Source organism: Ambystoma mexicanum, chromosome 2q (genome assembly GCF_040938575.1).
Source record: "Ambystoma mexicanum isolate Mex_15411 chromosome 2q, UKY_AmexF1_1, whole genome shotgun sequence".
NCBI classification, from domain to species: Eukaryota; Metazoa; Chordata; class Amphibia; order Caudata; family Ambystomatidae; genus Ambystoma; species Ambystoma mexicanum.
Genome location: NC_090924.1, coordinates 53,084,363 through 53,111,206, shown reverse-complemented (window position 1 = coordinate 53,111,206; position 26,844 = coordinate 53,084,363). Strand labels below are relative to the sequence as shown.

The window sequence follows — 26,844 nt, the reverse complement described above, 5'->3', positions numbered from 1 at the left end:
ACATTTGGAATAATGAAGAAAAGCAATGGGTGGAGCTGGGAAATGAAGTGCTTAAGCCAGTAGGGTAATGGCTATGGGTACCCGGGACAGGTCTACCACAGAGAATACGCGACCACCCGGTGCTGGCGGGGCTATGGGCCACCTGGAAAGAGTGAGGCAGTCTAAGGAAGTTGTCGATGTAGCCTTCGTCCATGTGCTGTATCTGGGTGCCACTGATAAGGGATCTCAAACAGGAACCATGGTATGAGAGGGGGCTGGGGAGAGCGGGCCAACTATGGAAAGAGGGGAAGTATGTGGATATAGAGCACCTTCAAGAGGCCCTAGCCCTAGGCCCTTCGTCCCCATTCATGTTCCTTCAACTGAAGGGTGTTGCAACCTGAGCTGGGAGGGGAAGTTGGGAAGAACTCTTAACAAGCTTCGAGAAGGTCCTTGATAGGCAAGTAGAGTCAAGAGGGATGGTGTCAAAAATGCATACAGCGCTACTAGAACCATCCACCTCGGGACTGACAACAGCTAAAGGTACATGGGAGAAAGCCCTAGACTTGGAAATGACAGACTCAACATGGGCTCAGGTATGTGAAAATACAAGGAAAATCTCCTTGTCAATGCAATATAAAATGCACAATTTTACATTGCCGCATAGGTGTCAATATGCTCCACAGAAGGTAGTCAAAATTTATGCAGGAGTAAGTCCAACATGCTGGAGGGGATATGGGGGAATTGGCTCATACTGCCACATGTGGTGGAGTTGCCCAAATACGCAAGCGTATTGAAAAAACGTACTAGTACTAAGGGAAGTAGACAGAGTGGAGAGGCCACTCTCGCAGCTATTAATGCGGTTTGGTTTGGAGGGAGTTGAGGATACCATGGTTGGAGTTTCTCACCTTTTGAGGTTTTTACTGTTATGCCTCGACATAAGGTGGAAGAGGGCCCATCTATCAACATGCAAATAATGAGTGGGGAAAGAACAAGATATATATGAGATGGAGTATCTAACTGTGTTGGTGCAGCAGCGGAACAAGACCCTAGACAATGAATGGCTGTTTTACCTTGAGAAACATGTTAAAAGCAACTGGCTGAGAAGACAAGGTGCAAGGGAGAAGGAAACAGATGGGACACCGTAGCAATATTACAACTAAATAATAAGTATATGTGTGGGGGGAAAGGCAAGGAGTGGGTGAGTGGTGCCTGGGTAGGGTTAATTGACTAGGTTTGCGTTCAACGCTGAACAGCCAATTTGGGAAGGGGGAAGTGGGAGGAGGCCGGGGGTCGTGTGCAGCTGAAACATTGTTAGATGTTTGCAATGCATTTGGGGTGCCTCACAAAGGGTATACAGTCTTTATATCTAATCTGTTATAGTGAATGCTCATATCTCGAGTATTTTATAACGAAAACCTTCATAGAAAATGCATTTTGGGATGGGGTAAATGGTTAAATATTTCCGGGAAACGTTTGGGGTGGGTTTTTAGGGGTGGTAAACGGGGTTAGGGGAGGGACACCCCAACCCCCCCAAAAAAATGCATTCACTATAAAGGGTTTCGTTATAAAATACTCGAGATATGTGCATTCACTATTTCGATATAAAGACATGTAACCCTCACAAAGGTGTGGGGCTGTCTGCCAATTATTGTGATTTCTTCTTTTTCAATGACAAAATAAATAAAAAGATGTTTTAAAAAGCCCATTTTAAAGAACATAACCTCAATTCAGAGAGCTAGGCCCCAATGCCCAGTACAAGTAGTCCCTCAAAGTAAGTCATCCGGGACACAGTATCCCCTCGGTACTTCTTGACACCTGGTATTTAGGTGTCAGTGCATGACCAAATCTTTTCAGGGGTTGCACTATGACTGTGGAAAAGGTCACAACTCTGTTCAAGTTGTCTTTTAGAAGCACATTAAAAATATAGTTCAAGCAAAGCTTTTCAAACATCGCTTTAAACCTACTTGCTACGCTAAAACGCTGAATCCTGATCTTTTCTCATCCTAGCATCCAGTGGCGAAACATGCACACTGCAGGCCACCTATCATTAGGCTGCGCCTGCTGCGAACAGATCACTTAAAATCTTGCTGGCATCCAGTGTTTTACAAATTATCTAACTGAATGGCTACTTACAATCTGCTTCTGTTTGAGCGGCTTGACTGAGAAACTTCCATCAACATGCTGCAAAACAAAAAAAAAGATTTAAAAATCAGGTACGGAAACATTTTACTAGAAGACAGACAGACTGCATAACACAACATTAAACTGATTGAATTTCAGGCAGGGAAAAGAGAGGCATTAAGGCTGAATGAGCAGTGTTTGTGAGCATGTAGGAGGTAGGGGTTATGAAGGAGTAGAGAGCCTGTGGGCCCAGATACACAAATATCAGAGGGTTTTACAATGCCAAAAGGTCTGGGACTTTAGATGTGGTGTTGGCAGTAGTCTTGAGGATAGAGAGCTGCAATCAAAAGGAACAAAGACTGCAGGGTTATAGAAGACATCAGAGGGATACAAAAACTTGGATAGGAAAAAGGTGCACGAAGAGCTAAACGCTGCAAGGTAGAAATCCATACAGTGTGTCAATCTCGGCTGCACTATGTCCTATTAAAGATCACTGGAAAGCGTATTGACGTTTGTGGGACAGTTGTACATGATTTAAATGAATGGCAACATTTCGAATTTGAAATTGCTGAATGTGGCAATCCTGAATTTGGAATCCGTGCCACAGCTAAATAACGGTAGCCCCCAATCACCCATCCCCTACTTACCCGTTTGTGGCACACTGCGTTGTGTGCCACCCACTCCTCCATCACTCACTCACGTCATTGGGAACCGGCGCCGCAGGTTCCTTTTTTGTTGTTGTTTAAATTACTTTATTGTATCAGGAGCAGGGGACAACACTGCATCCCCCCAATGCCTTTATAGTGAACAAGGGTGCGGGGCCACCCCTGCAACTCTCGCTCTCCCTGTTCACTATAATGGCACCCAATGGTATATTTTTTCAAAATTGTCAGCTGTTCGAAATTTTCATACATTTGAAATTCGAACAAATCTACCATTCAGTTTTTTCAAATTTAAATAATTATACGGATACCTTGTGGGACTCAGGTGACAGTCTCATTTGGACAGCTTGGCGCCTGTCTGAGAGCAAAGAACTCCAGTTAAGAACTGTGCTTTAGAAGTCCACATTATTCAAGAGTAGTCTGGTCAGTATGAGGTGGTCAACTTTGTTGAACGCAGCAGAGAAGTTAAAGGCAGCCAGAAGGACTGAGTCGCCTTTGTCCAGGATTTGATGAGCATCAACTATGACCTGGATAGTGGCTGTTTCACGGTTACATTTTGGCCTGAACCCAGATTGGTAATGGTGGAGCAGGCTGCGGTGGTTGATCCAATCAGAGAGTTGGTTGGCAACTGCCTGCTCAGTGATTTTCCATTGAATGGGAGGCTAGTGTTTGGTTGGTACTTTGCAAAATCATGAGGGGCTATGGTTAGTTTTTTTGAGCAGAGAGCAGATTAGTCAGTCATGTTTTTAGGTTTCTTCGGAGGATGCTCATTTCAAGGTGGGTGTGAGAGCAGACATTTCTCTGCTTCGGAATGACAACAGGGAAGGAGTCATCTTTGCATACAGTTGGTTTAAGAGGGACAAGGGTGTCAACATGATCCTGGGGAGTAACAGTGAGTATTATAGGGTATCTATACCCTCTAATTTTAAAATGGGTAGATGTAGGCTTCTTCTCGGGTAATTATAGTATGGACATACGAGCAGTATGTGAATTAGAGATTCCTTCTTTGCATTACAATGAGTGCAATTTGACAGCTCTGATTTGACCCTGTGGGTCTGCATGCCATTTAATATACAACAGTAACATCGACAAAGCATGAAGAGTTTTTTTCTGGAGGAGATTGCCTCTTTCAATTGCCCCAGTCATCAAATATCTCCTAATTTGCTGTAGTTCTACTACAGTATTTTTCCCTGAATGATCTTTCAAATTTGTCTAGATACTAGTCTAATTCTGCTCTTCTTGGCAATCAATGGGAGTTCTTTGCTAGATGAAACATCAATATTCCACATGCGTATTGCCTTCGTTGTCAGGGCCAGCTGCTGGCATGGTTTTCACAGCTCCCCCTGATCATTCCAAGTTGCGTACACCATTTTTTCTCCTTCCAACAAAGAACACTTTTTGAAGAAACTTGTCTGCACCACCTCAAACTCGATATTGAGAAATGTCTGATCAATTTAAGGACAGACTTCCAAATGTTCTGCTCTACAATATCTAGTAGTCATTATTGGCCCAGTGTTCCCGCAGCATACCTCTTAATGCCTATTCATTTTAACTAATTTTCCTCTTTCAATATTTGCGGCAGAACTTGTCACCTGACTGAAAGAAGAACATAGCCTAAAAAGCTTCTTGATCAGCCTTCTTTACGGTTTGAAACAAATGAGGTTAGCACATCAGGGATTCAGGGATAATAATCCTGAAATAAGGAAACTGGTCGACTTGTTCCATGGAGTCTGTCCGCAACCTGACTCCGAGTTTAATTTTTCCAGTTTTACCCAAGAATGTCTCTCCTGCAGCCGCCAGCCTCCTTTAACACCGGAGCAAGGCAGGTGAGTGCAGCATCCAGCGCGACCCCATTTTGCCCATAAGTATTGAAAAAACTGCATCTAGGCCCAGTGTGCCTTCGTTTTGTGCCCAGCACCTCTTCCTGGTTTCTCCTTCCCTCCACCCGCCTCCCGATCCTCCCTCCCTTCTGATTGGTTCTTCCCAAGGTAATCACTTACCACTGCAGGGTAGCCCTCTGTTCCTGCAGTCCTTGCGGCTAAGGACCTGAGGCAAAGGACGGTTCCGAATTAGGCGGCCCCAGACCGTGTCTGCAGGTGTCCGCAAGGGAAGCCAGTGGCCAGCCGTCAACCAGCAACTACTAGGACCATCATGGTAGGAGCGGCCTAGGTGGGGAGTAGAGCAATTACTCTACCCTGGAAGCCTAGCCGCTTAGCAAAACTATCTAAAACACTGATCACTTTCCACTGCCTCTTTCGCTCCCATACTGTCTAATCTAGCTGCGTTTAGGATTGTACACAAACTGCATTGTTAGGTAACTGTGTTTCAGTCTTGTCCGCAAATTGCATTCTTGGGTGTGGGCCTCTCTCCCACTATACAGGACTCTCAAATCTAGCTGTGTTTAGGATTGTACACAAACTGTATTGTTAGGTAACTGTGTTTCAGTCTTATCCGCAAAATTTCATTGTTCGGTAACTGTATCTTAGTCTTGTCCGCAGATGCATTGTTGGGTGTAGGCCGCTCTCCCACTGTACAAGACGCTCAGTCTAGCTGTGTTTGAGATTGTACACAAGCTGCATTGTTGGGTAGCTGTGTTTAGCAGAGTCTGGTCTTGTGCACAGACTGCTCAGGTGTAGGCCGGTTCACAACTCCCACATCTAGCAGTGTCTTGTTTCAGACACTAAGTTACTCATTTTCTACCTTGCACTCAACCCGCATTGTGACACTTCGTCCCCAATCCGTAACAGTCATCGAGGCGCCATGTCACTCACTGGCCAAAACCTTGCAGCTCTCGGTCGCGCCTCTACTCCCACTGAGGCCCACCGCAGTCTCTCTCTACCCACTTTACCACACAGGCCACCCCCCTCCCGCAGCACTCACCCTACTGGCATCCCTCACCTACCCTTTTCCCCCCGCCCGATCCATACCCTCCCACCTCAAACCCTCACCCTCTCCATTACCCGCAGATCCCGCTCTGCACAACTAAGAGCAGCAAGATGGAGAGACGGATTAGATAACTCCCACCCACAGAACACACACTCTCCCACACTCAGCCCCTTCACATTCCCCCCCAGCCAACTACAGACCAATCCCCCAACTCCCATTTCCCCTCTCTTAGTGCAGCAAGAGCAGCTCCAGCCAACACTCCACTCACCAGAGAACCACCCACTCTCTCCCACACTCCCAGAACTGCACATAATGCAAGGAGAGGGCGAGACCGCAGTCACCTGATGCCCCCCCCCTATCATCTTCCATTCTCTGACAGCCCACAACCACTACCAACGCAATATAGGAGTGAAACCTCATCACCCACACCCAACCCAGTCCTAGATCTCTTGCCTTTGCTCCCCTGTCCACCCTCTCCATCTACTACCTCATCCCCACACCCCACTTCCCCCTTTCCCTTCCCCCCCACTCACTGCCTCTCCCCACAGCCGACCGCGCTCTCCTCCCAAACACCACCCACAAAAGTGTCCCTCCAAATATCCTACACCTTCATCAACGCCAGGTCTGTTTAAAAAAACAAACTCCACATCTACACCCTCGTCACAGAAGAGAACCCAGATATCCTCTTCATTACTGAGACCTGGTTCTCGGATGACTATGAACCCCTCACACACAAAACCTTCCCACCTGGTTACACCCTCACCGTTCGGAACAGATCACGTAGGGGAGGGGGATTGCAATTTTACACAAAGACCAACTCAAGCTATTATCCAAGGACACCTCCACCAGCACCACCGACTATGAATCCTTCCTGGTAAAACTCCAACTCGCACCATCAACCTCACACAGCTTCCTACTCATCTATAGACCCCCCCCGGCTATAATCTCTGGCCGCCAACCTCATCCAACACCCAACCCTCACCATTCTACGAAACTTCAACATATGGATCGACTCACCAGCAAACCCCATGACCAGGTCACTTACAGACAGTCTAGTTCCGCTCAATCTGAAATATCACACATACACTCCCACCCACACAAGAGGCCACACCCTTGATGCAATATTCAGCACCACAAACATATCCACCCAACCCTCGCGCCCACTGTCATGGACTGATCACTCAGCATTCTATTTCACCATACCACTCAACACCGTGGTCAGCGGCCAACATCCAACACCTCCTCAACAAACTGCACCCTCCACTTTTCCACTATGTAACAAAGTAGTAATCGCCCCAGATTGAGAACTCTCACTCCGCAACTCCCTCAACTCACTCTTCCTAGCGGAAGATCCCCCGGAAATTGACTCCTTCGATCTATGGCTTAGCAATGCCCTCAAACCCCTCACCCTGTCAAAACGTGGACCATCACCGATATGGTTCTCTCCAACCTCAAAATCCTCAAAACTCTCAAGCACCGTCTGGAACGGACCTGGAGAACCAACCCCTCAGCCCAAAACAAAACCGCCCTAGCAAGGACATTCAAACCTATAGATCGGAAATCAGAAAAAGCAAGAAATCATTCTATGGGAACTGAATACCAAATGCCCGCAACCCAAGTAGGGAACTAGATAAAATCATAGCAGAATTCAAAACACCCTCATGTTCTTGTCCGACCATCCCAAGCTCCCAAGCCTTATGAGACACCCTCTCCCTCCACTTCTACAATGCCACCAACGAAAGACAACGGCATCACCACCAAACTAAAAATCCTACCACCAGCACTGCCCGCCCGCAGCACCCCACACAAACGTCACCCCAATCACAATATTCTTTCGACTCTTTCTCTCCACTCACACACAAAGAATTCCTGTCACTGGTATCGGACAGCTGCCCGTCAGGCTCCCTGGAAGACCTGTGCCCACCCACATTGCTCAAGAAAATGCTAACTGCCACCTGTGCAGGTAATGTCGCTCGCGCAATCCTTAACCACTCACTCACCTCAGGATCTTTCCCAAAAGCTCTAAAAACATCCTACACCAAACCCATTCTCAAAAAAAACGACGCTCGACCCACTTCTTCCCTAAAACTACGACCTATCTCCAATACGTGCTTCATCGCCAAACTGACTGACCGAGCGGCTTAGAGACAGCTTGGCAAATTTGCTGAATCAAATTACCTCCTAGTCCCAGCACAATCAGGTTTCAGACCACTAAGGAGAACAGAAGCCTCCCTAATCTCCATCTGGGATGACCTAAAAAGAACAGCCAATGCAGATGGCTGCGCGGTTGTCATGTTTCTATACCTTTCCGCAGCTTTCAATACCATCGATCACATGATTCTACTAGACAGACTACAGACACTAGGAATCAAAAGTACAGCCCTCTACAGGATCTCTTCCTTCATCTCCAACCGATCGCAAATCATGCACCTCGACCAATTCAAATCCATATCACGTCTAGTTTGCAAAGGTGTTCCCCAAGGAGCCTCCACATCACTGATAATCTTCAACTTCTACATACAACCCATTCCTGCAATCATCAGTTCGTACAACCTTACCTGCTACAACTACGCAGATGATACCCAGATCATCCTCAAAATCCCAAATTCCAAAGGATCTGGCAGCTGGTACATCCTGCCTCTCTGATATTGATCACTGGATGACGACCAACCACCTCAACCTCAACCCTGGGAAAACCAAAATCCTACTTTGCGAGAAAACATTACTCATCCCACAACCAATCCCTTGGCCTGACTAACTAGGACAAGCACTGACTCCTTCAAACGTGGTTAAAAACCTGGGATGCAAATTCAAATCAGATTTATCACTCACGCAACACACCACCAGTGTATCCAAAACCTGTTTCTTTCACCTACGTGTCCTCAGGCGGATTTTCCCCGACCTCACCTATTCCCACAGTTTCTCGGCCATCAACTCCATCATCCTCTCCTGCCTTCACTATGCAAACTGCCTCTAGTTAGGAGCCCCCGCATCCCAACTACAGAAACTCCAAAGAATACAAAATGTGGCAGCACGCCTGCTCATTAACCTTCCTGCCACAGAACACATTAGCCCCACCCTGAAAGTCCTCCACTGGCTCTCTATTGCCGACGCACCACTTTCAAAGCCATGTGCATTACCCATCGCGCAATCCACAACACTGGCCCCGAATTCCTGCGAGACAAAATTGTCCCTTACCAACATCTCAGGAACCCCAGTTCTCGCAATGCATTCAGCCTAGTGATCCCACCGCATACCTCCATAAGACTTGGTGGCTCGTCCTTCTCTGTACAACTATCTGGAATTCCATCCCCTTTCACATTCGCAACATTGAAAACCACCTTAAATTCAGGAAGGCCCTTAAAACCTGGTTCTTCCCAATACTCTCCTAAGCCACTGCACCCCGTGTATACACCACTAATAAACTTCACCGCTTTCGATCGTAACTCAGGGACCGGCAGCTCTCGCAGCAATTTCACATGACATCACCACATACTGCTCAACAACACTGCCTGCCGACTAGCACTCCAGATAAGCCAGCAGCTTTCGTTGCGGCTCTCCTGATCCATCATCCACCCACCCAAAACAACATTCCCACGCATCAAGCTCCCGAGCTAAGCCGGCAGCCTTTGCTGTGGCCACACTCGCATCATACTCACTGCACCCCCGCCCACCAATCCACATGAGACAACTAACAATGAGATAAGTGGCCCGGGTCAGCACACGCACACCATCAACCACTCACTACCACTGCCAACCCACATCACACTTTCTGTGAAGCCCCCAACACTGCCACTTCCCCCACCACAAACCTATCCCCAGGCTAGGCACAACAACCCATCGATGACTGTGACATTACGGATTCTCACTCTACAATAGGCTATAACCCACAGCCTCAAGCCTAGGCTTCTTTCCACCTACACAAATCTAGGGGTGGCTCCCTCCATCTATTGGTTAGATTTGTGGAGACCTCCTGCACTGCGAAACCTGGGCCGCATACCCACCATACAGGACTCTCAATCTTAAGTGCAGCCCCCACCTTGGTTTACTATATGACGAATCATGCTGCAAGGTGATATCCAGGCCTTGCTCCCCGATACAGAACCCTAAAATCTAAGTGTAGCCTCGAACTAGGTTTGCCAAAGGCGTGAACTATTGCACTGTGAAACATGGGCCTTTCTCCCGCTGTACAGGATCCTCTAATCTTGGATTTGACTCTGCCTCTGTGTATTATACGCTGATACCGGCTACAGCATGAAACCTAGGTCCTCCGCTAAAGGGCTCTCAACCCTAAACCTGGACTAACATGCAATCTCACAGCCTATGGTACATATAGCTCACACCACTAACGTGGACGCAGGCACGGCCAAACATCCATGCACAATAGAACACATCTACGGCTAAGCACATCCGGCCTAGTTTCACACATAGCCGTCCAGACTGAAACACCTAACATACCCCAACACCTCTGCCACTAGTATATAGCGACAACCACCCGAAAGGAACCTGGTATAGCTGGCTTCACATAGACTCTCTTCGACAACAGCAATCTATCTCAAACCCTCCAGAGCACCCACCCACATGTCTGATCTCTACTGGGCTGCTTAGTCGAGCCTTTCCAGCCACCCAAGACTTAGAATGGCAAACATGCACACACGCATCTAATCTAACCCCCCTAGAATCTCTAACAACATGGACTACGGTCACCAAAGGCGTTCCAACCAAGGAAAAAGCGCATTGAGACCACACAAGTAAATCACAAAATACAATACAATACAAGATCATAATCTTTGATTTAGACTAGTTAACTTGACATTATTTTTGCAATAATTATGCACACAATCCAGCATCAATTGCAGAACCTTTGTTGTCATTGATAAGACTACTGAGCCATCTGCATATAAGAGAATGGGAACCAAACTATCTGGATACTGTCATGGACTGGCAATTGGAACCAAGAAATATGGCAAGACCAAATGCTTATGGTACAATTTCCTAGGGACTGTGAACAGGAGTGGCCAACTTAAATGTAAACAGGATCTTCCAAAGAAATAACAAAACATAGGATGGCCTTCTTGCAAATGTCTCTTAACAATATCTTTCCTAAACTCCAGGTGAATTATCAGACTTGTGAGTCTTATCCATCACTGTTGAAAAGCTGCAGAGGAGTTGTCTCACTCCTCCTTCCAGTATGTAGAAAACCCTTTTTCTGCTCATCTGAGCCTAGGTGCCAGCTTTCTGGGGTCCAGTACCTCAAGACTAAACTAGTCCTTGATGTTCTGTAGGAGCCTCAGGGGTCTCTTGAAGATAACCTAGGGTGAGCAAGGAGAAAGGCAAAAGGACCAAACCCTACTAGCCTTCCTTCGTAACTCTGTTCTTCTCACCAGCTCTCTAAACTGTCAATAGGTTTCCTTGACCCCAGCTGTAACCTCTTCCCGCATGTTAGACTTGCTTATGCCCTCCCCCTCCAATTGGAATTGGGGCTGATAGTCTGCAGCTGTGAACCTCAAGGGTGTGAGGGTTGGCATTGGCTAGGCTCCTATTGGTAAGGAGAGAGGATCTTCCCCACGCCCCTAGGTGATACCGAAACAAGAACTAGACCATAATAGAGCACATCCAGGGAGCAGGGAGGAACATGGGGGAGAGGGGTGCACATACAGGGGGGGTGCATGATCACCTTAGTGCATGTGTTATAAGCTATATAGTAGATGCAGGTGTGAAAGCCATCTTGGCAAGCGGAAGCCATCTTAGAAGTTGGGCACAAGCGCTGCGACCAGCACATTGTTTTTTAGTATTAGGCCCCTTGCATGAGTGCGAACACCACCCCCATCCTGGCCAGATCTCAGAAATCCACAACCTCCTCCATTGTTTGAAGAGTTAAAAGCCCTCGCGCCCTGGGAAGAATGCGCTCTGCAAGGTCATTAGAAGAGAGCAGAGCGCCCCTTGGCAGTACCATCCCACAAAACAGATAGCAAGGCCATCCTGCCCCGAACGATCCCCACATGAGAAATACAGTCTTGCCATGATTTCATCCCATGACCCCCGCATGCCACACTACCACCCAAACCCAGACCACCAAACAATAAAACTTTTACACCCCTCGATCGATCACTAAGATCAGAAGGCAAGGCTATCGCACCTTCAGGAATGGGTCACGTGATTTGTGCAGCAAGGTGCAGGGTGGCTTCAGAATTATAGCTCAAACTGAAGGTGGAGGACCATGGGAGTTGCTGATCTGCCTTGAAACGAGTGAAGTGTGTGTGAGCTAGTGTGACCTCGGTTCTCCCCTGAGCCCATCCCTGTATCTGCCAGGTGCATTGTTACAATCGTAAGAATAACATTGTGTGTTAGAGTAGCTAATTAATTGTTAGGTCAGCTCACCGTGGATGATGAGCCCAGCAGCACCCACATGAACAGAGATGGACAGATGAAGATGGACCAATGGCCTGGCATCCCATACGGTGCAGGCACTACATCTATAGGCCTCCGCCAATCCATATTGTAGAATTGTACTGTACAGTATGACGTCATTAGTCACGCTTTTTGTGTTTATAACCTACTGCACATACCAAAGGACCTCAGAATGTTCTGTGGCAGCAGAGTTATTTGCTGATGCATTCCTATTTTTGTAGAAATAAATACTTGGGCCTTTTTCCCTAGCGGGCTGTATTTATTCTGGTTTGAGCATGCAGGGGCGTGCCTTCATTTGGTGACCACGGCATGATCCCAGCGACCCGCACTGATGGATGATTCCAGGCCGCTTCTCCCTAGAGGCCGCGCACATCTGCAGCGACCAGTCCCAAAAAACAGGTACGTCCCAGAGGTTTACAGGAGCAATCGTTGCAGAATTCCTATCTGCTCTTTGAAGCGCGAAACGGCTCCGGAGACAGTGCAGGCCAGTGTTGGAAGCCTGTGATGGAGGACTTCGTGTGAACACGCTTATGCGAGTATACACTTGCAAGGGATAACAAGTAGGGGAAGTTTATTTGGAAAAGAGTTTGGGTTGTGAGCATGTGGAGAATGAGGTTGGCTGTATAGTGTGGGTGTGTTTTTGTGTTTTTTATTATATTCTTTTTATCTGTAAATTTCTTTGTTTATTACAAACTTCATATTACATTTACGTATCACTTTCTTCATCTCAATCAAGCTTCTAGTCCTTCAGTAGCTTTCCTCAGACTATTCTACACCTGAAAATGTTATCGAGGTAGACAAAATATCCCACCCAACAAGTCTCCAAATCGTCATTTTTGTGTACAAATTTCACCAAAAACAAGCTTCGCTTGAGTCTCAGTTCTAGGCATTCGATGACCAGATGTTTGACTGTTTCGACAGCTTGTCCACAAAATCGACATAGATTGTTTAGGACCTCAGGAAGATGTCTAATAAACAGAATCTCCTTCATGAGGTACAGATTTAGTCGCAGTCTTGGAAATTGATCTCTGTGATACCCAACTAGGGAACTTCGATAGGTATCGAGCGGTCATGTTCACACCTCTTGCTTCGCAGCCCAGGTTTAGTGTCATTGTACGAGATGCTCTTTTATTTAAGGTTGTAATCCAGTCGCAGTAGGCCAATTTTTTCTTTGCGGCACATCGATTGTTAATAGTGTTTCTATGTCGATGTTAGCGTGATTCAATTGGACAGGAATCCTTAAAACCATTCCTTCAGCAATCCATTAGGAAGTCTTTCCGCTGAGGTTGCAAAGATTTTATATGCAGATGATGGGCGTATTAATGACATTTGTCTCCACATCGAAATAGATTTCCACAGCACCATCGCTGACATGGACTGCAGCCCAAGTTCCCATTGTATAGATTCAATAGACACAACTTGGTAGATGTAAAACTCTGCACCAGAATTGACCTTCCAGCGCATCCCACACTGAACTGCCGATGTTCAGCCCAGCTTCACTCCGAAACGTGATTGTGGCCAGGACTTTGACAGTAGAACATTAAGACCGGTTTGATGGTAAATTTCCCGTAATCAGCGTTTAATTTTATGCCTTGGAGTGTTAGATTTTTCATTCTATTTTTTAGATCAAGTGTTCCTCGGTACCGAACAATTTGAATTGTTTCCCTCTTTTTCTGAGGTTAGTTCCAAAAGACACATGTTCGACTTTTGCGCATTTAGCTGTAGATCGTTGTTTCTCAGGTACAGGTTAGCTGTTGACCATTTATGTTCGGTGGAAAGGCGTTACAATTTAGAAATGCCGTTGGTAAATCTGCCAGGTAGAGCTAAAAGAGTAGTGCGGCCAGCGGACACCCTTGCTTGACCCCTTGTTCTTTTGGAATTTTGCAAGTAAGGTCTCCGTCTGCATTTAATTTGATTCTTATTGATGTTTTAGAAAGTAACATTTTTATTGGCTGTAGAATCTCTGCAGGACACCTCCAGTTATCAAGCTTCGTCGATGGGGTCGCTCTGTTCACACTATCAAATGCCTGACAAAGATCTATAAAAGCCAGGGAAAGATTCTTCGTCTCTTTAATAGCTTCAAGCTTGAGCACATTTAGCATCATTAGGTTTACTTTGACACCAACACCTTTTGTGAAACCTGTTTGTCTGCAATCTAATAGGCCTGCGTCTTCAGCCCACGTTGACGTTCTTTGCTGTAAAAAAGAGGCAAACATCTTGCCGATGACATCAAATAGTGCAATCACACTATAGTTGTTCGGGTCGGTTCGAAATCCTTTTTTGAAAATAGGCAGAACTACTGCTGATTGCCATGAAGATGGAATTCTTGTTGTCATAGAAATATGTGCAAAGAGTTAGCTTATAAAAGTCACCCACTGCTCTTTGTGCTTTTTCAACATGATGTTGGAAAGACCGCCTGGTCCCGCAGCATCAGAGTTCTTCAATTTTACAATTGCATTCATTATGTTATCCTTACTAATTAGGAAGTTCCACTAGACAAGTCCCCTGCCGTCGTCTACCATGGCTTTTGGCTGGCTTGACTTAAAGACTGTTGAATAATGGTTCACCCATGCTACAGCACTTACATTAGTGCTCATTATTGCTTTCTGTGATAGAGAACCTTCATTGATGATCATCCAGGTATCTCTGCTATGATGAGCACAAGTTCATTTTAACATTTATTTTGCTCTTTCTTGGTCTCAAATTTGTGTAAAGGAAATGAGCTAGTTCCAGTACTTTTGTCGGTGCCGTTTTATGGCCAGCCTACTTTCGTCCGTGATATTCACTTTTAGAGCCCTAATATCCTTTTCCATTTTTTCAACAGCCAACTTCAAACTAAATGGATATTTATTACAATGATGCTCAAATTTAAATCCACTTAGTAGTGATTGGTATTGCGCCAGCAGCAGGGCGTAGTCTGGACCATTATTGTCCCGATCACATTGTGCAGCAAATTTTTGATAGACTTCAATGATTACATTTTTATTCAGCTTTAGCCGATTTCGACCTTGGTAAACCTGAAACTTCCGTTTGCCACAACACAAACAGCACAGCGGTCGCTCTGTTGAGATTTCAGGGCCTCTAGCTTTATGATCAATGATGACAAATTTGCTGAGACGCAAATGTAATTGAGTGTCTTATGACAGCCAGAAGGAGTCCACATAGGTCTAGATGGGATATCTCCAATTACCTCGCCATTTAACATTTCACAATTCCTGGTAAGCATTGTGTCTTCCCAACGTTTAGCACCTAGGTTAATTCGATTGTCATTCATTACATTTAGGTCTATCCTATAACCACACTGGTCAAACCACGTTGAATTCAAGTCTCCACAATTAGGATGTGGATGTGGTTAAACTCCAGAATACATTCGTCAATTATCAGCATTACTGAGTTGATAAATTTCATACTTGCGATCTTGGCCGAGTTCCAATAGACGTTTAAGATAAAAAAATATTCCATTCCTAAATTACAAGACTTGAGCGAAGCACAGTAGATTGAACAAATTCGGATTTGACGATCGTACAACGTCCCAGCTACTGTTTTTGATCATCGTGATAAAACCCGAAATTGGGCGGGCAGTCTTATTTTTGCCAGCAGTGTTCAACAGGATCGTGCAGCCATCGCTTAGGGCTGGATCGCACAACCAGGTCTCTTGTAGACAAATAAATGAGTAGCATTCTTTTCTTATCCCACTCTCACCAAATAAATGTTTAAAACCTCGAGTATTCCATGATAAGAATTGTTTTGCTAGTGGTCACTCATTCGACGGATCGTTACCGTGGCCGAATTTCTTCGGGGAGAGACTTCTCTGGTATTTTGCTTATTGCTACGGCAATCGTTCTCTTTGATCCTGTTGGTGAGTTGAAGACGTCTATTTCTGTTACTTTTTTGAAAATCCTACATCTGGCAACTTGTGGATTGAATTATCATTATTGAATTTCTAAGGCGTATATTATGGACAAAGAAAACAGAAGTGTAGGGAGCCTCCCTGAGTGACAGGAGATGGTGGTACTCCTGGCAACAGAGGAAAAGGAAATAAATAGGAGCCCTGCATAATTAGTGGGCTCAGGAATAGTAGAGGTTGTTATTTTAGCTTGTTATTTTAGCTTATTATTTTTGCGTTTTTCACTGTGCAAGGTGGAGGCCCAACGAGGGGCATTGTGTATATAGCATTGATTTTTGGGTGTGTGGAGTGAGAGAGTTGGTGTGTGTGAGGGGGAGGGGAAGTAACTAGGGCTGACAGGGAGTGGGGAACGATATTGATTTTTTGGTTGTGATTTATGCAGGGTGTGTAGCACGCGATTAGCAGCGTAGGGACGTCTTACAGCGCTCACATCGCTATAATGGCAGGGGAGACGCCGTTAGAGTATATTTACAAGGCCCTTCCCTTGTGCCTGGCCAGAGAAAGGCACCCATAATAAGAATACTGTAGTTATGACTATGTTTTTAGCGGCGAAAAAAAAAAAGCAAACGGTTAGCGAGCAAGACGGAAATTCTAGATTTGTGGAAGATGATTGAGGACATGCAAGACTCTAATGAGGGAGAGCCACATGGCACCCATGAAGGGGGCATGCAGGCAGAAGCTGGTGGCACATGACCAGAACATAAGGGGGTATATCCATTAGCAGCACTCCCAGCGACAGGGTATAGCAACCCGACCTATGTGTCCACACAGGTCATGGTCCCACCGCCCTCATATACCCTAATTTTAGCAACAGCTCCACTGCAAAAGCGCACAGGACACAAAGAGTTAGAAGAGGTGCTAGAGCCAGTGCGAGCAGAGCTACAGCGTCTGCAAACAGCACAGAGTGAGGCAAAAGGTATCAGTCTAGACGAATGGAGAGCATGGGACATCTTGTTCAGATTAAACAGCACGGCAATAAAATATGTGCATATAAAGAAGAAAGAAGACAAACGATCATGTAGCACAGGGTACGGAACACCTCGAGTGGAGAGCTTGTGGGATGAGAGGGTACAGAGGTTTGGTCGGATGGAAGTAGCAAGGAAAAGGGGAAGTGCACAGAGAAAAGAAGGGAGAAAGGTGGGCTTCCAAATGGCTTTGATTCACAAGGGCATAGGTAGAGCACAGTATGTGCCGTGGGCACAGATGGTCAAGAACAATTTGATGAAGACACTCCTGCTGTTAACAGCGGGGGCGGGGAAGTGGATAAATGCATTTGAGAAACAGACTGTAGGTGTGTCCCTTGCCGTGGGCAACATGAAAAGTTTATTGGTAGTGATGGTGAGGAAGCAGGCTGGGGACATATTGGTTAAAACAGGGTACCCCCGGAGTCCGGGGCACCATTCAACAACATCAGAGCACAGGTGTGGAGGTGCGCTTCTGCGCACATACCCTGACACCCGACTTACAGTCGGTTATGCATAACACCATGAGCGATGACAAAGATCGCGTGCAGTACATTATTAAGGTTCAGGAGATGTGGAGAGCAGAGACAGTGGACCATTGGGACTGATCAATTTCCCTTTTCTATTTTGTCATCAAAAGTGGATTACCAAAAGAGGTGCAGAAGGTACTAGACAGAATAGTAGGCATTGAAGTGAAAGGGTGGCCAGAAAGCCAGAGTATAATAATAATACACTATTCGTAATGGGGCCCTAGGTATGGAACCGATCTTGCTAAACTCTGATGATTTGAGGTGAAGCCCACACTTCCTTTATTGGATGACCAGGGGTTTATCCTGGATACCTTGCAATTTGTTTGATATTTGTGAACTTGCTGGGCAGGGATCTGCTCAGCAAGCTCAACATGACAATCTCATTCACAGACAGTGGCATCGTTTTCGCAACGCCTGGGATGTGTGCCATCAGAGCAATGTTAATTATCTATGCAATGTGAGGAGAGGTGGTGGTTCATAGTATCCCCATAGATCTGGACAGGTTTATGTATGGAATCAATGTGCAAGGAGGCGGTGCCTCAGATTGGCAGAGGGTGTTTGCGAGTGCCCACAGACTTTATTTTTCGTCCTGTCGTGTCCCCTGAAATGGCGGCTGGCCCAATACTGTCCCTAGATTTACAAGGATTGGTTGTTTAAGCAAGAGGAATTTTGTGATAGGGATTGACCAGCACGGGTGGAGTGGTGCACAGTATTTTGCATGGACCCGACAATAATGCTGAAGGAGGCGACTGATGCAGAATTGTTCGAATAGGCCAGATGACGGAGAGATTGTGCTAGCAAAATGCATACCCTGTGAGGTAATGGTGCAATACCTAACGTTCAGGGTTCCAACAATGGTCCTTATGGCCCCACCCCACTTTATTGAGGCAGACTTAGAGCAAGTGCCCGAGAAACTATGGATGTCAAGCCCCCATGATGTAGGGATCCTATAGGGAGTGACCTCAGTACACACTACACTGAAACCAGGAGCAGTACTCCTAGTGAAGCAATACACACTTTTCAGGGAGGCTGAGGATGGAATAAAAGACCATAAGCGCACTATTAAACCAGGGGATTATTGTACCCTCTATCGCCCCATGCATCACGGCCATCTACCCTGTGAAAAAGGCGACGGGTTGCAATTAGAGAATGATTCAGGATTTACGCCCCCTAAATTACTTTGTACAGCAAGAATTTCCTGTGGTACCTAACCCTGCCACGATTTTGTGTAGGATCCCCAAGTAGGCGACACATTTTTCAGTATTGGACCTCAAGAATGCCTTCTTTTCCATACCATTGCACCCAGACTCACAGTACCTCACTGCCTTTACTCATGGGGGAATGCGATTCAAACACATGAGATTACCTCAGAGATACTGTGAGAGCCCCACTATTTTCAACAGAATACTACACGCAAATTTAAGGAACATTCAAGCGTCCAGCACTATCATACAGTACGTGGAGGATCTGCTGGTATGCAGCGACACTGAGCAACAATGCAGACAAGACTCAATCACGCTCTTACAGCCTCTGGCTCGCAAGGGGTACAAAGTTAACAAGGCAAAACTGCAAAACTGTCTACAAGAGGTTTTATACCTAGGACAGTTGACCTTAGCACATGTCAAACGAATAATACTGGACCGCGCTGCCTCTGTGCGCGCCACTCCCCATCCTGCGACAGTGAAAGAAATGTAGATGTTCCTAGGATTGTGCAATTACTGGAGGGCATTGATTCTCGATTATGCAGCATACACAAGGCCACTCTTACAGGGCCTCAAAGAAGCACAAAAGACTGACAACAAAATTGCATGGACTGAAGAGATGTTTTAAAATTTCGATCTCGACTGCACCAGTGCTGGCAACCCCAGAATACACACAAGTATTTTACTTTTTCTCCCATTTGAACGGCCATCTTATGACTGCCATGCTGACACAGAAAAGCACAATGGGCCAGAAGCCACTGTCCTAATACAGTGGCACATTAGACTCAGCGATGCAGGGACAGTTCGCTTGCGAACAGGCTCTTGCAGCTGCAGCATTTGCCACTGAAAAAAGTTTCACAATTGTAATGGGCTGTTCGATCACACTCTACATGGTGCATGCTGTCTTTGCCATTCTAGAAGGAACAAGTTACTTACTTGTAACTGTTGTTCTCCAGCATGGGTCTGGCATGGATTCACATGCTCATGAATATTCCCCGTCGTCAGGCTGGGAATCCTCGGTAAAGAAAAATCAGTATCAGTTTCGTTTCTGATCTGTCTTTTGTAGTAGTAAACAATCACTGATCTCTGCGTCATACTGACCACAGCCAATGACTGCCATCTCCCTAAACCCCGCCTCTGGCAGCCATCTTCAGATTTGGTAGCACGTGAAGTGGCAGTATGACCAAGTGAAGAGCCGCAGAGGGGTAGGCGGGAGGGTTCGCATGTGAATCCATGCCAGATCCATGCTGGAGAACAACAGTTACAGGTAAGTAACTTGTTCCTTCTCCAGCATGGGGTCTGGCATGGATTCATATGCTCATGAATAAAAGAACACATAGCAGTACACACATGCACAACCACGGGAGGTGGCAACAGGCTCAACATTAAACAATATAACCACTCAACATTAAGCATCTCTTACCTTCTCACCAGGGTCACCTTAGGCGAACAGGTTGCGCAGCACTGCTTGGCCGACCCTGGACTCCTCCGTGGAATCCCGGTCGACGCAGTAGAATTTCGTGAAGGTATGCGTCGACCTCCACGTAGCAGCCCTGCAGATGTCCAGCAGGGGCACACCAGATAGGAACGCCGTGGTAGCTGCGATCGCTCTGGTGGAATGGGCTCTCGGACAGCCGGGCAGCGGTCGGTTTGCCAACCGATGACAGTACATCATACAGCCGGAGAGCCATCTGGAAATGGAAGCCTTTGAGAGAGCCTTCCCCTGATTGACAGGTCCAAAGTTCACAAAAAGTTGTGACGTCTTCCGCAAACTCTTCGTACGGTCCACGTAGAACTTCAGCGCTCTAGCCACATCCAGCGAGTGCAAAGTCCTTTCAGCCGGCGACGAAGGCGACGGGAAGAAAACGGGCAACACCAAGGGTTCGTTGAGGTGGAAGTCCGACGGCACCTTGGGCATGAAGGAGGGGTGCGTCCTGAGCACTACCCTTGTGTCGTGAAAAGTCAAGTACGGGGGCTTGCAGGAAAGGGCCTGTATCCATCCCACCTGTCGTGCGGAGGTGATGGCCACAAGAAACGCTGTTTTCCATAACAAGAACTTCAACAGAGCTGAGTGCAGAGGCTCGAACGGAGGTCCCATGAGCTTGGTCAGCACCACGTTGAGCTCCCACCCCCGGGGCCGGAGCCTTCACCGGCGGGAACGATCTGAACAGTCCCTTCATGAATTCTTTCACCAGACGATGAGACCACAAAGACGTCCGTCCCGTGGTTCTGGTGTATCGGGAGATCGCAGCAAGATGAATCTTGATGGAAGCGTGTGCCAGTCCAGCCTTGGCCAGCGTCAGTAGGTACGGCAGTACTTGAGGAGCCGCAATCTGTAGAGGGTTAATCTTCTGTGCGTGGCACCAGACAGAGAACCTCTTCCATTTGTGTCCGTAGCATTTAAGAGTTGAGGACGCCCTGGCCTTTGCAAGAACCTCTCTGCAGTCGGCCGGTATGTCGTAACCTCCAAACTCTAACGCTGCAGGAGCCAGGCCTGCAAGTTCAGCGACTTCGGATCGTGATGGAGGATGGCGCCTCCTTCCCTGGAGAGAAGATCCGCGTCCACTGGCAGCTTGAATGCCGGGGACGCTGACAAGTCCAGAAGGTCCGGGAACCATATCTGCCTCCGCCACGCAGGTGCAACGAGGATCATCCTGCACCGTGACCTCTTGAGCTGGTTGATGAGCCGGATCAGCAACGGCAATGGGGGGAAGGCGTATAGAAATAGGCCCTCCCAGGGGAACGAGAAAGCATCGCCCATGCTCCTCGGCTGGGGAAACCTGCTGAGGAACCTCCGGCACTTGGAGTTCATCGCCGTCACGAACAGATCGATCTGGGGTGTGCCCCACCGTCGGAAGAGGCGGTCCACTAGATCCTGTCGTAGTTCCCACTAGTGGCCCGAGCGCAGCTCTCTGCTGAGCGAGTCGGCGATGGTGTTTTTTATTCCTGCCGGATGAAACGGCACCAGAAACAACCCTTGGGCGACGGCCCAATGCCACAGATCCTGCGCCTCCTTGGACAGGGCTGGGGACCTGGTGCCCCCCTGGCTTCCTGATGTAGAACATGGTGGTGGTGTTGTCGGTGAAGATCCTCACCACCTTGCCCTTGAGGGACGGAAGAAAGGGCCTGAGGGCCCAAAACACTGCACGGAGCTCCAGGACATTGATATGGAGGGACTTCTCCGTCGGAAGCCAAAGGCCTCTCGCGTGCAGATTTTCGGTGTGCGCTCCCCACCCTTCCAGGGAAGCATCCGTGGTCACTGTCTTCTGGTGGCCCGGGGTCTGGAAGTCCATGCCCGCCGTCAGATGCGCGTGGGTGCCCCACCACCGGATCGCTCGTCGGAAGCTCTCGTCGAGTGTGATCCTGTCCTCGAAGCTGCCCGTCGTCTGGATCCAGCGAGCGTCCAGGAACTCCTGTAACGGGCGCATCCGAAGCCTGCACAGGAGGATGAGAAATGCAAGAAGACATCATTCCGAGGAGGGATTTGATGGACCTCACCCTGGCCGCGTCCGCAACCTGCATCCGCTGCACCTTGCCCATGATGGCTCTCGTCCTTTCCTCCGACGGAGAGGCCAGAAGCGCCACTGTGTCGAGTTTCGCTCCCAGAAACATCACGTCTTGCGCGGGCACCAGATGGGACTTGGCATAGTTTATGGAGAATCCCAGGTCCGTGAGTAGTTGGACGGTCCTCGCCGTGTGCTCTGCGGCGAGCTCCCTTGTCTTTGCTCGGATGAGCCAGTCGTCCAGGTAGGGGTAGACGTGGATCCCCTCCAGGCGCAGCCGCGCCGCCACCGGTGCGAGGCACTTGGTGAACACCCTGGGTGCCGACCTCAATCCGAAGGGAAGGGCTCTGAACTGGTAGTGACGCCCTTGGGCCACGACCTGAGAAACTTTCGGTGTCCCTTTAGGATGGGGATATGGAAGTAAGCATCCTCCAAATCCAACGACGACAGGAAATCGCCCTCCTCCAGCTGACCCAGGACGTGCTGGAGGGTGACCATCCGGAACTTCTGTTCCTTGATGAATTTGTTCAGTCGTCGTAGGTCCAGGATGGGACGCCATCCTCCTGTCTTCTTCTTCACGAGGAAGTATCTTGATTAAACTCCGGAGCCCCGAAGCCTCTTTGGGACGAGCTCGATGGCGCCTTTCTTGAGCATCGCCTTTACCTCCAATAGAAGCTGAGGGACATGATGTTCCTTCCTGGCCACGGGGGGGACGTGCGGGCACGTCTTTAGAAACACGAGCGCGTGACCCTGAGCCAGGGCGTCCAGCACCCAACGGTCTGTGGAAATGAACTCCCACACGCTGACGAAGGAGACGACCGAGTCCGGGGTCGGCTGTTGCCGAAGGCACAAGGGGGCCGCGTCCGGGACCCGGTACTTCTTCTCGTACCGATCCCTTCTCGTAGGCGTTGTGGATGGGTTCTTGAGGAGGGCGAGACCCTCATCCCAGATATCGTCCAGTAGAGGTACAGCGAGGACCGTCTTCCTCTTGGTCTCGCGCCGTTGATAAAGAAAACCTTCCTTCTTCTCTTCCGGGCAGAGCTGGAAAAACTCAGATGCCCTGGCGATCGGCATGAAACGATCCAATCTCGTCGGGCGGGGAAGCCCGGGGAGGAGGTGACGACGGAAGATCCTCGTCGTAAACCTCGTCGTCTGTACCCGTCGCGGCCGTGTCCGTCTCCGTATCATCCCCACGGGTCGTGGACGGGGAGGAGGGCTGAGCAGGGCGCGATGGTTGAAAAGGAGGTGGAGGATGAATCCTTCTTCTCTTAGGAGAAGGGCTCCCAGAAGGGCCTGGCTCCGGGTCCCCCATCGGGAGCGGTTCCTCCGTTGGTGGTAACGGCAATCTCGTCCTTATCTCCGAGCATAAGGACTGTATAGCCAACAAAATGGCCGCCGAGTTGTCCTGCGGCACTGGTTGAGGGGATTCCGATGGGCGGTCAGGAGCCTCATCGGCACCCTCGATGTTCTCGTCTCCTACATCGGGGTCCCTCCCGACGGGCTGGTCTTCTTCCACCCCAATGCCGTGGCTTAAGACTTCGATCAGCTCCTCTTCAGAGGTTGAGGCCGAATCCACGATGACCTCCTGCCCCCCCTTTTTCTTCTCCGGCGGAGGTTTCACGGGGGTCCTGTCGATGGGCTTGAAAGAGGACTCCCTCCGCGGTGGCAGGGAGACTCTGGGCCCCGAGGTCGCCTCCACTGGTGTAGCCTCCACAGGCTGAGCCAGGGCCACCGCGACTGTCTCGATAGAGGCCTTGACAGGGTCGATCAAGGCTTTCACCACCTTAGGTGCGCTCCCCGCCTTCTCCTTGGGGGAAGGGTCACTGCCTCGCTCCCCCTCCGATGGGGCCTTCGAGCTTGACCGGGGTCTCTCCAGGAGCTTCGCCGGGTGCTCGGCCTTCCTCTTACCCGAGCCAGAGTGTTGGCTCGTGGTTGATGGCGCCGGGGAGGATGCGCCCTGCCTGGCAACCGTAGAGCCCGACCGTTCGGCGCTCCCGGTGCCAGCTGACTCGCGGTGCTTGGCCTTCTGTTGGGCCCCCATCGCCGGGGCGCCCTCAAAGGTCTTAGAAGACTGCTCGGACTTCTTCTTTTTCTCGCCTGACGGGCTTTTCCCTTCCAGCCAGTTGGTGAGACGCAGATGGCGGTCCTTCATGGTCCGCTCCGACATATTGCCGCAAAACGCACAGTCCTTCTCCACGTGCGTCTTGTCCTCATGCAGGCAGTAGAGGCAAAGGGAGTGTTCGTCCTCCTTAAAGACATTCTGAAGCTGGCATCCAAGGCAGACCCTGAACAGCTTTCCGGGCGTCGAGCTTCCCTTCTCCTGGGCCATGTCCGTGATGGGCCTGAGAAACTTCTGGAGTCCTCCAAAAGCGTGGCTCGACGAAATCTTCACCCTTGAGGGGCGTAGAAGAATCCGACACGGGTCCCCGTTGATCGGATAAAGAAACGGTGGAGCTTGAGGCTCTTTTGACCGAAAAAAGAGAGAATTTTCCTATGAAAAAAAGCAAAAAAAGCACTAAAGCTCGAGAGCAATAGCACGAGGATCCCAACACTTGAACATGCGGTAAAAATCTGAAGATGGCTGCCAGAGGCGGGGCTTAAGGAGATGGCAGTCATTGGCTGTGGTCAGTATGACGCAGAGATCAGTGATTGGTTACTACTACGAAAGACAGATCAGAAACGAAACTGATACTGATTTTTCTTTACCGATGATTCGAAGCCTGACGAATGGGAATATTCATGAGCATGTGAATCCATGCCAGACCCCATGCTGGAGAAAGGTAAAAATCTACCCTGACTACCCAAAGGGCATCAGCATACAAAATCATTCTGTCCAGCCCAAACATACACATTATGCGATGCAAAAGAGTGAACCCTGCGACATTCATTATAGGAAAGTGCACTGATGAGTATTTGGCCAGATACGACTGTGTAACAAACGAGGGGGAAGAGGATGACATTCCCAAAGCAAAAGACAGACCACTCGAGGGGAGGGGAAAGGGGGGAGGGGCCTCTTTGCTGATGGGTCAGCGACAATTGACCAGGATACGGGCCTCAGGCATACTGGTGCAGGAGCAGTGCACCTAGTTGACGGTGAATATGAGACACTCATTTTAAAAAGACTACCAATGCATTATTCAGCACAGGCAGCAGAACTCATTGACTCATCGAAGCACTGCAATAATCACAGGGGTGCAACGTGACCATTTATTCAGACTCGGCATATGTCACTACTACAGTGCATACCGGTCTTTAGTATAGCCCTTTTATTTTGACAGATGTGACCAGGAATGCGTTATTTTTATTTGATGGTCATAGCTTGCTCCCACCTTTAGATTTAGGTTTAGATAGGCGTTCAACCAACCCACTGAAGTTCAATAAACACCCTTGAACTGTGATCACTTGTGTCCGTCTTCACTGTTTGATACCATGCCTTCCTTACATGTGGTGTCAGGAGCAGGATGTGAATCAATTGAGACAAATTGGGGGACTCTAACATTCCAGAAACGTAGTCACAGAGCCACTAATCCCTCTATAGCCACAAAAGAATCCATAGGCTTTGATTTGTGTTGCAGTAGAAACACTGCTATCCCTCCACGGAAGAGAGGGATGATTCCCACGGACTTAGTCCCAATACCCCCTGGGGGTTGTTGTATACGACTGGCCCCAAAATCTGGCCTAGCCTGGAAGTGTGGTCTGGATGTCCTAGCAGGCATCATAGATCCCGACTTCCAGGGAGACAAAGGTTCTCCTTCACAATCATGGCAAAACTCCATTTGAAATACTTTGTGGGGACAATATTGCACAGGGAATTCTTGAGAAGGCTCAATTACCCCGTTTTAAGGAAGAGTGTGAACCAGAAGAAACAGAGGTAGCTTAGGCTTTGGAGAGGCTGCCGAAACACCCATCATTGAAGCAAAAAGGAAAGAAGAACCTAACGTACCCTTCCCGATTTAGCCTTTGCCCAGCAAAATGAGCCAGCACTTGTAGAGGCTTTCGTACAAGTGATTCCTGAGGGAGAAGGACAAGAAAAGGGAAGCCCTCTTTTCTTCCTGAAAACGGGGATTACTGTATAGAAAGGAAACCTCCAGAGAAGGCCCAAGTAAAATGCAATTAGCAATCCCCAAAACCCATCGTAAGATCGTGTTCGAGATTGCACATTCTCATTTGACAGGGGGACATTTAGGACAATCTAAAACCCAAGCTCACATCACTGGGAAATTCTACTGGCCTGGTATCAATGCGGACATAAAGAACTTCATCCAGACATGTAAAATATGCGTGAAAACCAGTGCACATATTCCCTTACCAAATGTAGAAGGTCCTTTCTCCCTAATTGGGATGGTTATCATTGGGCCGTTGGAAACCTCTTGACACGGTAACAAATATGTCCTCGTAATCATTGATTACGCTACCCAATACACGGAAGCATACCCATGCAGAATAAGGAAGTGGAAGACGGGGCAAGACTCGACAGCCGGGAAATCAAGCAATGCATACACGGCAATGGCACCCCCGCCAAAGAATTGGTAATACCAATTTTCAATCTGAGCACATATCCTCTCACCCAAATTGAAATCAATCTAAGGTTTGTCCTTTGTTCCGACCACCAGAGCTAATAGATTTCAAACGGAGATTGAAATGAAGAATTTCTTCTGTATTCTGAGATTAAAATATCTTT

General features: G+C 48.2%; 1 protein-coding gene across 2 annotated transcripts in view; it reads right to left on the bottom strand.

Moving 5' to 3' along the window:
- Nucleotides 1-26,844, bottom strand: part of MGRN1 (mahogunin ring finger 1) — a 1,054,550-nt gene that overhangs the window by 482,335 nt on the left and 545,371 nt on the right. For both annotated transcript variants that reach the window (XM_069646807.1, XM_069646806.1), the window contains exon 9: nt 2,113-2,160. In XM_069646807.1, coding sequence (XP_069502908.1) covers nt 2,113-2,160 — 48 coding nt within the window. The remainder of the gene's footprint in view (nt 1-2,112; nt 2,161-26,844) is intronic.